The sequence below is a fragment of the Salvia hispanica genome, chromosome 1 (assembly GCF_023119035.1).
Source record: "Salvia hispanica cultivar TCC Black 2014 chromosome 1, UniMelb_Shisp_WGS_1.0, whole genome shotgun sequence".
In the NCBI taxonomy this organism is placed as follows: Eukaryota; Viridiplantae; Streptophyta; class Magnoliopsida; order Lamiales; family Lamiaceae; genus Salvia; species Salvia hispanica.
This window is the reverse complement of record NC_062965.1, coordinates 45,474,717-45,489,339: the sequence shown is the minus strand read 5'-3', so window position 1 is coordinate 45,489,339 and position 14,623 is coordinate 45,474,717. Positions and strand designations below refer to the sequence as shown.

General features: G+C 34.2%; 1 protein-coding gene across 1 annotated transcript; it reads left to right on the top strand.

Annotated features, from left to right (window-relative positions):
* Positions 1 to 3,328: 3,328 nt before the first annotated feature.
* Positions 3,329 to 5,117, top strand: LOC125202399 (cinnamoyl-CoA reductase 1-like). The gene is made up of 6 exons (XM_048100790.1): positions 3,329 to 3,465; positions 3,557 to 3,726; positions 3,835 to 4,020; positions 4,205 to 4,367; positions 4,554 to 4,743; positions 4,818 to 5,117. The coding sequence occupies exons 1-6, from the start codon at positions 3,348 to 3,350 to the stop codon at positions 4,951 to 4,953; spliced, it is 963 nt and encodes a 320-aa protein (XP_047956747.1). The 5' UTR covers positions 3,329 to 3,347; the 3' UTR covers positions 4,954 to 5,117.
* The last annotated feature ends 9,506 nt before the right edge of the window (positions 5,118 to 14,623 follow it).

Sequence of the window (14,623 nt, the reverse complement as noted above, 5' to 3'; positions counted from 1 at the left end):
TTTTAGTTTGAGGAAAAAACCGGAAAATGAAAAAGGTTTGTGACTTCTAAGGCAGTTTGCCCTTATTAATATTGTAGTATGCTTCTCTATCACGTTATATCTCTGTGTAGCTGCCGGCCCATTTTTTTAATATCACATGCTAGTGTTACCCATTTTCACGATGATAGAGAGCATCTGTAGTGTGGCTTTAAATCTGGAGCTCATTTTAGATTCTATCTCATTTCGTCCTGCTACGTCAGCAGCACATTCCAGAGACCTTCACTGCCACACCCTCACTATTTTATATTTTTCACTTTTAATTGTTAATGTGAAATAAAATAAGAAAAATAAATTAAAGACAACTCAATAAAAAAATAATTTTTTATTAAAAAGAAAATATCCTATATTTAAAAAAATACAAAAAACATTGTGACTAGAAAAAAGTTAAATGTAGAGTGAGATAAAATGAAGTGGGACGAACGTGAATAAAACGTAGAGTGAGATAAAATGAAGTGGGATGAATGTGAATAAAAAATGAATATAAAAAAAGGATATCGCCTCGGCTGCTGGATCGCTTCGGGGCGGAGGCGGTTAACAATGATGGTCGGCCCGCTCACCACAATGGGGGCCGATGGGGTGACCGATCGCTCGGCGGTGGCCATCGGCCACCATAGTGAATGCATTTAATGAGCATAAATATAGCACTCTTTCCGTCTAAAAATATAGTCTCATTTGAGGAGAACATGGGTTTCAAAAAATTAGATAAATTATTCAAAAAATTAGATAAATTAAGAGAGATTGAGAGAAAAAATAAATAAAGTAGGATATAGAAAGAGAAAAGAAGAAAAAGTGGATAAAGTATGAGATAAAATTTTTATTTTTTAAAATAAACTATTTTCTTTAGACACCAAAAATGACAAAAATGAAACTATTTTTATAAATGAAATACAGTATTATCATTGAAAACCCTACGTAGGGGCATGGGGGTTCCTTGGACCCCAGCCATTCGTGCTATATTAGATACTATGGTTACACCACTTACAGATTAGCTCACTGGCTTAGTTGGTTAAAATGCTGGGCTGAGAACTAGGACCCTTGTTTTGGAATTGTTTTTTTTTTTTTATATATATATTTTGCCTTAGTAATTCATTTACCTACAAATGAATTCACTTTTATAATTAGTTTCTTTTTTGAATTTTCTTATACTAATTCATTTGTCTATTAATTAATTTATTTTTTATGATTTTCGTAGTTAATTCATTAGCATTTTTATTTTTATAATGAATTTATTCATGTATTGTATTTTTATTTTCTCACACTAGTACTTTGTGTAATTTTTATTTATTTTTTCATTGTTAAGTATAGAAGAGAGAAAGACAAAAAGAAAATGTGAATAAAAAGAGCAAAAGTAAAAAATGAATTATTAATTTGGCGTGACTTTCTATTACGGTGAACAAACGAAAATAAAAAGATAAGATTTTTTTGTTTTTAGTTGGGAAGTACAGTAATTTGGACTGAATCAAAATAATGTGTTGTTGATAAGACAAATTTCATGCATTGATTATAGGGTTAAATTCTGTAGTTTCTTGGGTCTAACACATATTTTAAGTCAGGTGTGTAGAGTAAAATGTCAGATCTAGGAAGGAAGGAGAGATTGCCTGGAGAAGGAGTCTGACAGAGAAAGTGAGCAGAAAGAAGAAAACTCACCAGACAGAGGAGCATCCTAGACGAAGAGCAGAATGGAGAATTCAAGGTAGGATCTAGAAGCTCAACTCCTTATAAATAAGAGCACGCGAGAAGCATTTTAAAGAATCATCCATCATCCTTTAGCTCTTAGCTCGTTTTCTCACACTCTACACACAATCTAGGGGGTAAAAATTTGGGGGTTCGGTTCATAGTTTGGGAATCAGTTTGTGCAACACCATCTCTACGCGAGGCGAAGATACAATTTACAGTTTATGTTTTAAGTTCCCGTTTCTGAATTTCCCGAGTCTTCGTTGTTCGAAGCTCGGCCTTATTTTGCTGAATTTCTGTTGAATCTGCACTTGTTTAGCTATGAAAGTTCTCGCTATGGTTTTGTTTCATGTTATTGTTGCTTTTCTGTTTTACTTTGGATGTTTTTGGCGATTGATCTGAGTTGTTGAGTTGAATTGTGTGGAGATCATAGTTAATCGGGCGTCCAATGGTGATATTAGATCTGTTTAATTTTCGTAGTTAATCGTAGTTAAATGGTTTAATTCAGCTTGCTCTGTTTTGTTTTATAGTTTACTCTGTTTTTCTCTGCATTTTGTGATAAGGATCGTTAGAGAAGATGAAGCTAGTTGTTAGTTGAACTTTAGTTAGTTATTTTGCAGCTTTTCATTCGTACCTTGCTATTTTGGGAAATGGTCCCCACGATCTGTCTTTCCTCTGTCTAGGCTAATTTTAGGAAAATTTGTTCACTAGGTCTGGTAAATTGTTATCTCTGGAGGGTTATCTTGCTTACGTCTTGTTTTTCATGATGCATGTTTCCGTTATATTTGCCTAGGTCTAGCTGTTAGAATATATTATTTACATTTCCAGAGTCTAGTAGTTAAAACTCAACCCTAAAAGTGCGTGGCAGCAGCCAAAACCAGTTCCAAATTCTCTTGCATGTTTTCTTACGCCTCCATCTCTGTGGGATTCGATCCTTACTTTCTTATACTAGTTTTTAGTACTGTGGGTTGAGGGTTTTGAAGAAGCAGAGTAAGATTGTGCCCAACTGTCTCATTGCTCGAGCTTCGGTCGTCCACTTTAAAGTGCCAATGAAAAAAAGGCAACCAAGTTACGTATTGACGTGATGTGCTATATATTATATGTACACGAGAATCATGGGAGTTGAAAATTGGAATTATTTTTTATTTCAAATATAATTTGAAGATTCGTTTGATTAAATTATTGCACTACTACTAACTACCAAAATGAATAAATGTAGTAATAATTCCAAGTATATATAGATGTGCTATATTATATGTCCACGAGAATCATGGAAGTTGGAAATTGGAATTATTTTCTATTTTAAATATAATTTGAAGATTAGTTTGATTAAATTATTGCACTACTACTAACTACCAAAATGAATAAATAATACTTCCTCCGTCCCAAGGAAGATGATCCCTTTCTTGGACGGCACGGGATTTTATGCAATTTTATTTTGTGTGTTAAGTGGAGAGAGTAAAGTAAGAGAGAGAGAATAAAGTAGAGATAAAGAGATTTCCATTTTAAGTAATGAGTCATCTTGATTGGGACAAACTACAAAGGAAAATGGGTCATCTTCAGTGGGACGGAGGGAGTAGTATTAATTCCAAGTATATATAGATCCGTAGCAATATCTGAGATACATAAATAATATGGCAAAGAATGGTATGAGTGTTTGTGTAACCGGCGCCGGAGGTTACGTAGCATCTTGGCTCATCAATCTTCTTCTCTCTCAAGGCTACACCGTTCACGGCACCGTTAGAAATCCCGGTTACTTCTCTCTCTCTCTCTCTCCAAATACTTTTAATCGAACAATAATTTTGTTGTAAGAGACAAATTAACTCATTTGAATCTAATGCAGATGATGCCAAAAATGCTCATTTGCTGAGCTTTGAGAATGCAGCTGAAAAGCTGAGACTCATCAAAGCAGACTTACTAGATTTTGACTCCATTCTCGCTGCAGTCAAAGGGTGTAATGGTCTTTTCCACGTCGCCAGCCCTGCTTCTTCTGCATCGGTACCCAATCCTCAGGTACGAGTAAAACTTATGTAAATCAAGTCAAATGCTACTACAAATCTTGATTATTTTTATTTTAAATTTAAAAAATTGATTTTGAAGTAGTACATTACATGTTATTAGGTGGAAATTGTTGAGCCGGCAGTGAAGGGCACTCTCAATGTCCTAAAAGCATGCTCAGAGGCAAACGTGAGTCGTGTCGTGGTTGTGTCGTCGTGTGTTGCGGTCGTGATGAACCCCAACTGGCCTAAGGATAAAGTTTTGGATGAGAGTTGTTGGTCCGATACAGAATTCTGCAAGAGAACTAATGTAAAAACTTTTTGTTTCAAGAATTTCTATGTTCAAGCCTCCCAATTTGTGCAATCCTCTTTTCCGAATTTCATTAAATTTTGATCTACTTAGTGAAAAAGTTCGAACATTCCCCTTTCGATGATTATTTAATAATCCTATCTTATTATGTTCAATTAGCTTTTGGATTAATTTTTGTGTGCAGAATTGGTATCATTTCTCAAAAACATTAGCCGAGTCTGAGGCTCGAAAATATGCAGAGACTAACGGGCTCGACTTAATCACCTTGTGCCCGAGCATTGTCCTTGGCCCAATGCTGCAGCCTACACCAAATTTAAGCAGTATATTCCTCCTAAACTTTTTGAAAGGTAGTAGTAGTAGTAGTAGTAAATATTTAAATAAACCAGCACTCATGTAGGAATGTATTTTGTTGATTTGATATGAAAAGGGAGCCACAATATTTAGGTGTATTCAACATCAATATTGTTGGCAACTACGAACCAACTTATTCTAATTTTACCATAATCTGATATGAATACAATTTGATTCAATAGAAGGGTACGAGGTAACTGAGAACAGCGTACGTGCAATAGTAGATGTGCGTGACGTGGCTGAAGCAATCAAACTAGTATACGAGACACCTCAAGCTCGAGGTCGATACATATGCACTTCTCACATGATCAGCATTGAGGATTTGGTCCAAACTGTTAAGGAAATCTATCCTAACTATGACTATCCCAAGAGGTAATAAACTTCATTTATCACTTTTAAATTATGGTAAAGCATGATAAAAATTTGAAGCTGTTCCATTTTTGTAGGTACAAAGAAGGTAAGGACACACCGCAGTTGAGTTCGGAAAAACTGCAAGGACTTGGATGGAAATATAAGCCATTGAAAGAAACTCTTTTCGATTCTGTTGAGAATTACAAGAAAAAAGGTCTTATCAATTCATGACTGATAAGAAGTTGTGCTATTTAAACACGTTGTACGCTTGGTTTGAATAATTATACTTGCATTGACTTGTATATTAATTACAGGGTTAGACTGAATCTTGTATTTCGATGAAAAATGATCGATTTAAGATTATCTGATAATAAATTCAATATCATCAATTATTAGTTTTGGTGAATATTATTTTATAGCAACTAGATGTTTGAAATAATTTTAATTTAAGGCTTGATTAAGGATACACGAATCGACATTAAAACAAGTATACATGTGTACATATAGGAGGAAGTAATTTAGATGTATTAAAAGAAAATTCATAAAATTGATCTTTCCGATTTTGGAGTGTCGATCCTTTGCCCATTTTTTGGCGTTGAAAATAGGGCTAGAGAAAAATACTTAAATACCGTCAATTATCATGCCGAAAAAATATCGAAAATACCAAATTTTCGGTACGGTATGATACCTTACCGAAAGATTTCAGTAAGGTAATGGTATGAATTTTCATATATCACGGTATACCGCAGCATACCGAAATTCGGTATATACCGTAAATTAAGGTATGTACAGTAAAATATAAATATATATTTTTAAATTATAAAATCTATTGTGAAATATAAATATAATTATATATAAAATATATTTAATATATTAATTAAATTATTAGATATAAATAATATTATAAAAAAATCAAATATTCTATTTTCATTAATGTTGAAAATTCAGGTATACCGCAAAAGTACGGTATACTGAATTTTAGTACGGTATATCGATAATGAGGTACGGTGTCGAAATTGAAATTTGTCGTACCGAAAATACGATAGACCTTTTGATAAGTTAAATGTATGATTTTTTCGTATACCAAATTTTCAATAAAGAATACGGTAAGGTATATTGTACCTATCCACACCAAGATGAAATTATAACTATATTCCTTTAGTTAGTGGACAATAACTTGTAGAATTTAAATTTGGCTTTTCACTATAGAATTTTGTACATTCTAATAAATGTGAATGTAGAATGATCTAGATGGCTAAAGAGATATTTAAGCAAAACAATCATTAATTTTTAATGATTACCAAAAACGTGCTCAGAGCATTCACAGTTGTCAGAGGCAAGAACACCGCTAGTGAAAGAGTTAAAAGATGAAGCCAATAGTTCTAATTTTTTTAATTTTGTTAAGAAAGACAATATTAGAAATGGGCCACTCACTCTTTAAAAGGCTTCATAAGGGGGAGGGTTATCCACACTTATATAGATTAGATTGGATCATCACCAAGTCGATGTGGGACAGAATTGAGAGAATTTAACACGCCCCCTCACGTGTGGGCCGGAAAGGACATCGGTCTTCCATCACGTGGGTAGGCAATGCAAGAGATAAGAGAGAACCATCATCGATGTGGGCCGGAAAGGACATCGGTCTTCCACTCGTGAGGTAGATAAGAAATAAAGAGAAATCCATCATCGACTTGGGCCCGCTCTGATACCATATTAGAAATGGCCACTCACCCCTTAAAAGGCCTCATAAGGGGGGGGGGGGATTATCCACACTTATATAGATTAGATTGGATCATCACCAAGTCGATGCGGGACAGAATTGAGAGAATTTAACAGACAAGGTCGAGCCCTAATGATGTAGAACCAAAATATGGTAAAAGCGCCACGGTTGCTTAAGACTTTTGTTCTAGACTTCATAATGAACCAAAGTCGTTGGTGAAAACTTTATATTGCTTAAGAGCATCCCCAATTCAGGTAGGACTAGAGGGATGTTCGTGGGGTGTTCGCCGCAATAGCGGACGTCAGGTAGGGCGATAGGTAGGAGGTCCCGAAGTAGGACGAGCTCTTGTCCGCGCCCAAAACCGGACGTCCTACCTGACGTCCGTGCTCTTGTCCGCTATATATTGCATGGACAAGAGGTAGGACGTCCTGATATTTTTATTATTTTTTTTACTTTTTTTTTTATATTTAATATTTACAACTCATTGCACTTCATTTTTTTTATATTTGATAAAACACCAATAATTAAAATGAATTAATCGCAATTTTCAATTTGTTTTATTGGCTAGGGCATCGGCTAGTCCTAGTGTTATGCTATAGTGAGACGTCCTAGTGATGTGGCAGTGTAGTAGGATGTCCTAGTGACGTGGCAGGAGGTGTTGGGATGTCCTAGTACTATACTATTGGGATGTCCACATTATTGTGGATGCTCTAAACGTATGATCTGCAACGAATAGTAAAATTGAATCGGTCATGAGAAATAATACGCAGACATTGATACATGATTGGGATTAATTATTACCTTAATCAAATAAAATAAAAAAAATTGAGGTTAAATATGAGGACGAAAAACTCAGTAGCTATTAGGAATACATGGTAGAATTACTCAGAATCAGATGATGTTTATAAAAGTAAGTAATATCATACTTCGTGATGAGTATTAAACTTAAAGATGAATTAGTGATCGTGCTAGTAAAACTTGAGTCGATTATACCAATGGAAATATATAGTGTGGATTAATTAATTATTCTCCACAGTTGAAGTTGATTTACTTATTTTTAACAGTTGAATTCATTCACTCCTTGGATCCTCTTTCTTAGCGAGGGGTTTTCTATGAACATTGTAGTTCAAATGTTAATTACACCGCTAATTAACCTTTTAGATTGAGAAAGAAAAACAAAATATTCTTTCTAAAATACATCTTCAAACTTTCTATTTAAATCGTCCATGTAAATGTTTGTAGAAATCTCCTGATACAATTCATATCTTAGGGAAAGCACAATTAATTAGTCATCTTTTGTTTCATTATATCTTTTCCATATCTTAATTTTCTTATTCAATAAATTAGGGTAGTATTCTAGTATTATAAATAAAAGAGTTTGTTATCATATTTAAGCATTCAATCAATGAAGCAACGATTATATTATTTTGGCCAAGTCATTGCGTAATGCTTTGAATCCATAATTCTTTATGCTGCCTGCTGCCCGACGGAAGGTCTCCATACACAGTCGGAACGTATATCTGATCTGTAGCCGTTGCCCGACGGATTGGAACCCGCGCACAGCCGCCCAGATCCTTATCTCCGCCGACCTTCACAGGCGCCAGATTTATTTGTATTCGTTATTTTCTATTTTATCGGATCGTTAGGGATTTAGGTCCTTAACAACCGGTGCTTTCATCTTGTGTACTCATGAAACGCTTCAACAACAACGCAATGAAAGCACCAGTTCTTAACGACCTAAATCCCTAACGATCCTATAAAACAGAAAATAACAAATACAGATAAATTCGGCGCCTGTAAGGGTCGACGGAGATAAGGATCTGGACGGTTGTGCGCAGGTTCCAACCCATCGAGCAACGACTACAGATCAGATATACGTTCCGGCTGTCGTGGAGACCTTCCGTCGGGCAGCATGTAGCGTAGGGAATTATGGATTCAAAGCATTACACAAGGACTTGGCCAAAATAATATAATCATTGCTTCGTTGATTGGATGATTAAATATGATAACAAGCTCTCCTATTTACAATACTAGAATACTACCCAAACTTATTGAATAGGAAAACTAATATATGAAAACGATATGATGAAACAAAAAGATAACTAATTAATTGTGATTTCCCTAAGATATGAATCGTATCATCTCGTATCTCTCAGTACCATTTAAGATTACCATATTCTTGAGTGACACAGAGTTTTAGGTGAATTGGTTGTTTTTAATAAAGTAGAGTGGAAAAAGTAATTGAATATTTTAATAAGGAGAAATGAGAAAGAAATTTTATTCCAAATATAAAAAATGGACATTTTGAATGGAACAAAGAAAAAAAAAATGTGAACATATTGAATGAGATGGAGGGAGCAGTTAATAGCAATACAAACTTATTATGGGATGTGATCAAATGTAAACTCTAAATATCGTACAAACTCCAAACTATGATCTTGACCGTTAGAAAATATCAACAGATGGTAAAATAGTAGCAACAGAAAATGTCAACACAGTGTTAACGGTTGATGCTGTATTGATATTGTGTTGACACTGTGTTGACATTTTTTGTTGCTATTATTTTGTCATCTATTAACATTTTCTAACGGTCCAGATCATAGTTTGGAATTTGTACAATATATGAGTTTGCATTTTACGCTACCCAACTTATTACATTTAAATGCTATGCCTATATGCCGCCGCCAGTTTTAAACTTTAAATCTTTAATTAAATGCATGAACTTTAAGATTTATTTATTTTTTCTTGGTGCACAATTTTGGTCAATTAAAATTGATATAGACTATATGTATATTACTCCCTCCGTCTCTAATTAAATATGCATTTTGGGTTTGATACGAATTTTAATGCAAAATCTATCAATATATAAAGGGACAGTTTTTCTTAAATTTTGTTTTTTCTAATCTAAAGAACTTAAAGATTTTCTAATTTTTGTTCTGTAGAATAATTTCAACCAAATTAATGGTTTTTGTGAATCTCTCAAATTTAACTATAATCTAAAGTATTTGTTTAACTTTTTTATAGATAGTTTTAGCTTTAGCAGCAAATGATTGCGATGACAATTGAGAAATGAGCAGAAACTGAAGAGCTTGTATTGAATTTTGAGGGAGATCAGATATTACAAATTGTGGAGAAAACTAAGACTAGGGAGATGAAACGATTTTATCCCCTTTTACGTAGTTTGAAAAGAAACAAACTATCGGCTATCATATAACTAATCTGACGGCCAGGATGTAGTTTGAAAACAAAGAAACTATCGACTATCATATAACTAATCTGACGGCCAGGATCTAACCTCTTCTTAGTAATGTATACGACGACTACTGGAGCTTCTTGAGCTGAATTGAGCTGGATGATCACTTCATCTCTCACGAAATGCAGCCGCACATCAATGTACTTGCTCCGTTCATGAAAAACTTGTTGCTTTACTAGACTCAAAGAACTGTTGTTGTCACAGCCTATAGCAATGACTTCTTGCTCCACCCCAAAATCAGCAGCAATCCCCTTTAACCAAAAGCTTTCTTTCACCGCTGATGTTTGGGCGATATACTCGGCTTCAGACGTGGAAAGAGCCACCACATTTTTCAAACCCGATTTACAACTTATAGCTACTTGATACGATCCTTAGATATTTCAATTATTTAGTATCTATTATTTTACCATATCCTTTCTATATCTTTGTTTTCCTATTCAATAAGTTAGGATAGTATTATAGTACTATAACTAGGAGAGCTTGTTATCATTTTATGCATTCAATCAATTAATGAATTATTATTTCTCCCAAAGATAACACGTGTTTTCCAATCCTAATTTGGATTCCCTCCGCCGATCCTAATTGGACGCCGGAGTCTTCTATCAGCCGCCTAGTTATCGCGTTGCCCGATGGGAAGAACCCGCGCACAACTCAAAACTATTATTTCCACCGACCCTGTGCTAGGGCGACGGAGCAATTTCGATCGCCGAGCGACAGCCGCCAATCGCCGTTAAGGGAAAAGACCTTAACATTACTCCATACATGGTGAAGATGTACCCAGATTCAGACTTTCTAGTATCAATACTCCCTGCAAAATCACTGTCACAGAATCCTATCATAGCATCACTTTCATTACTGGCATCAGCCTGGAACAAAATCCCAATATTCCCAGTGATAGGCTAGTTTTTGTCACTCGGAAATGATCATCATTATGTTAAATATTCGCATGAAAAAGATGATTTTTGGCAGGGAATGGATCATTAAGTTCAGAAGTTGTTTAATGAAGGCACGAAGAGGAAAACATGCAAGAAAGATGGCAAAATGACAAGGAATGGAAGAAAGTGAAGGAAGAAGGAAGAGAAGACCTAAACTGCCCAAGCTGTTTGACTGGCCAGTTTGAACCTGATGGAAAAATGATTAAAGCCACCTCCACACACTTATCAAGGACAACTCTGACTTGCTACACACGCCCATATCTTTTTCCCTTGAAAAGTAAAAAGAAGGAAATATATTTTATTAGATATATGCATTAAAAATACTTTAACTTTCCAACAACCACTTATCACTTTAGCTTTAGTTTAGTTTAGTTTACCCTCTCTCTATGAAACCTTTTTTCTCTTCCTTAAGAAGTGAGATTTCAAGCTCAAGACTGCCAAGATCTTTTATTCACCATGGGTTAAAGCTTGTAGTAGATTTTAGTTTCTTTAATGCTTTAATTTCTTTGTAGGTGTTGAAACTTATTTCCAACATATTAACTCTTTAGTTAATGGTTGTTGGAGGCTGATCTTTAAGAGCTTTGGTGAATTTATTTATCTAGTGTTAAAACATTTACTCTAGTTCTTGTGTTCTTTAGGTGAAAATCCTTGTTTTTAAACTGTATCTTCCTTAGCTTTTTACTTAGTTCCTTTTGCTTCTAAACTTAGGAATACTCATGCAAGATGCTACTTTCGTTACATTTTCGAAAAGGTCTTATTTTTGCGAACTGTAAAATTTCTCGCCACTTGATACGATCGGATTTTGCATAGTTTTAAGGCCATTGTTTGGTCTGTTTTTAATGTAAAAATCACAATTCATGTCCATATTGTGTATGCTTTATCTATTTTAGTATTTTGATGTGTTTTGTAAGAAATGTGCATATTTGAGCCTAAACAGGGAGTCAAAACGCGAAGTAGGAAATCTGGAGATTCTGGGAGCGCCTAGCAACAGCTGCAACACTGCTAGCGACCGCTGGCGCCCAGCGACCACAATGTTAGTAGCGGCCTGCTCCGGGAAAATTGTGCATGGAATGAAGACGCGCCCAGCGACCGCTAGGCAATGCGTGGCGACCACTACCCAGGAGTCAGAAGCCTCGGACCAATCCATAGTGACCGCTGGCCAAGATGCAACGGTCCGCTGCCAAAACGCGATGAGCAGATTTGCCCTAATTTCTCTCCAAGATTTAGCATATTTTGCAACCCTTTTTCCTTATTTGAGAAGGGGCGATTTCTCCCCTCCTCAAGCTTCATCATTAGAGATCTTCTTTTTGCAACATATTTCCAGAGTTTAAAAGTTAGAGTACTTCATTGTGCAAGGAGTTGAAGAAGGATTCAAGATCATCAAAGCTACAAGGATTCAACCTTTGGATTTTATTTGCTTTAGTTTTATGTTCCCATTGTTTTCCCTCCAATCTATATTTATAGATTATTCCATCATGTGTAACTAAATTAAAAGGATTCTAGGGATGTGTTAGTAACGACTTTGGTTATACAATTCATTTTCTATTTAATATTCATTTTGTTCTTACTTTGTTTCTTCCTCAAGTTAATGGATAATGCTTCATGTTTGAGTGACACACTCTGTGATGAATTAATATAACTTGCTACATAATCGTGAGAGGAGGTTGGCGAGTTAGATCCACTTAATAGACACTACAATTAGCTTCCTTAAAAACGGCACTATTAATTGAGAGTGAGGACTTTTCAAGGGTCTTAGGAGCTTTTAGGAGATACGTATTTATGATTGACAACCCTAATGTTTGTAACCAACGTTTGCATCGCATGAGCATAAACTAGGTGACTCGTTCTATGAAAGTAAGAACTGTGCTAGGGTATTATAGTGGGAATTTGTACAACCATAACTGTGAACGCACATCCCTGGAATTCCCTTATCTCTATACTTCTATCTCTGTGTTTTATCTGTAATTAGTTGTTTATTGCTTTCAAAATTTGTTTTCAAAAATCAAAAATCTTTTGGTTCCCCAAATAGTAATTGAGTTTTAGTAGAGGATAGATAGTCTGTGTCTGTTTTCTCCGTGATTGATATCTGGTACTAACCTTCAGTGGGCCGACGGACAAGAGGAGTTGCCCGGCGGCGGCGGCAAGTTAGTGTTTAGCGGTTTCCACCAATTAGAGGGAGAGATAGAGAAGGAAATGAGGGAATGAAGGAAGCAGTTGGCGCTGCTCACCCGCGAGGTGTGTGAGGCGGCGGCGGTTAATGGAGAGAGACGGTGAGAGAGAGTGAGAGTGGCGCATCATGAGTTAGGGTTTCATAAAATGTGGCTGTTATCTACTAATTGGGCTCTAATTTGGGCTTTTAGTATATGATATAATTTCAGCTGTAGTAGTGTAGTAGTAGTATAGATTTTATAATTAATATTTTTATTTATTTAAATAGCATTTTAATTTGGATGTTGAACTCTATTATTATTATTATTATACTTTAAATGGTTCTAATTTAGACTTCTAAATTATTGTATTTTGTATAATATATATTTTAATAAGTTAAATTATTTTTTAATTGAATAATCTGAGTTTTAAATTTGGGTGTCATGACTATAATATTATTATGTCTTAAAAGTTTGGTTTTATTTGACTACTAAGTATTATTATTATTTATTCGTTCAAATAGTTGGTTTTATTTGAATCAAATATTAAAGGGATATTGACATCTAATATCACGAAACTTTCAAAAAGTTGGGTTTTTCCCACGAACTTTAAAATTGACAAATAATATCACGAACTTTACACCGTGTTTGTTTTTTCCCACGAATGAAAAAATTCCCAAAAATAATATTATGATACGGATTTTTTTTCGTAATTTCTCGACAACAATTTTGAAAGCTTCAAGTTTTTCAATCTTTGAAGATAGTTTTTCTTGAAGCACACCCTCCAAAATTATTCTTCAATCTATTAAAATAACATGAAGTTTTTCATTCGTGGAAAAAAACAAACTCGGGGTAAAGTTCATGATATTATTTGCCAATTTTAAAGTTCGTGGAAAAACCCAACTTTTTGAAAGTTTAGTGATATTAGATATCAATATCCCAATATTAAAATAGTATATAATCATCTACTAAAATATGAAATGTTTCTATTCTTTTTACTTCTCAAAAATTTGGAATATGTTTATACTGAATTCAAATATGGCTAAACCAAATAATTATGAAACACCAATAAATAATTATATAAAGTGAAACTAAATTAATATCATTATCAAACAAATAACAATATTTGTATGTCTTATTCTATTTCATCCACACATCTCCTCTTTTGTTATTTCTTTTATTTTATACTACATTCATATAAAAAAATAAAATAATATATAATCATCTACTAAAATATAAAATGTTTCATTGAGAGTGGGTCGAGAGAAGTATAATTGTACAAATAATTTTTTCTCGTTGTTTATAATATTACAAATACTTATGTTAATTACTCCCTCCGTCCCCTATTAAGAGTCACACTTTTCCATTTCGTTCCGTCTCCAATTAAGAGTTACACTTCATTTTTACCATAAATAGTAAGTAGGTCCCACATTCCACTAACTCAATCCACTCACATTTTATTATAAAATCAATATAAAAAAATGGGTGTCACATTCCACTAACTTTTTCAACAACTTTTCTTTACATTTCTTAAAACTTGTGTCCGGTCAAAGTGTAACTCTTAATCGGGGACGGATGGAGTAGTTCTTATCTATAAATATATTTGTACACTTATTTACTCTATACTATTTATTATAAATTAATATATCTTCATTATTTAAAAATCTTTTGTCATGTGCATAGCACAGGTGTAAACACTAGTTAGTAAAATAAGAGAGAGGTAGAGTGAAAAAGTAAATAAAACATTTTTAGTGGAGAATGAGTCCCACCTCATTAGAGAGAAAAGATTTCTAAAATTATAAAGTTCGTATTCTTATGGGTCGAACTAAAAAGAAAAAAGTACATA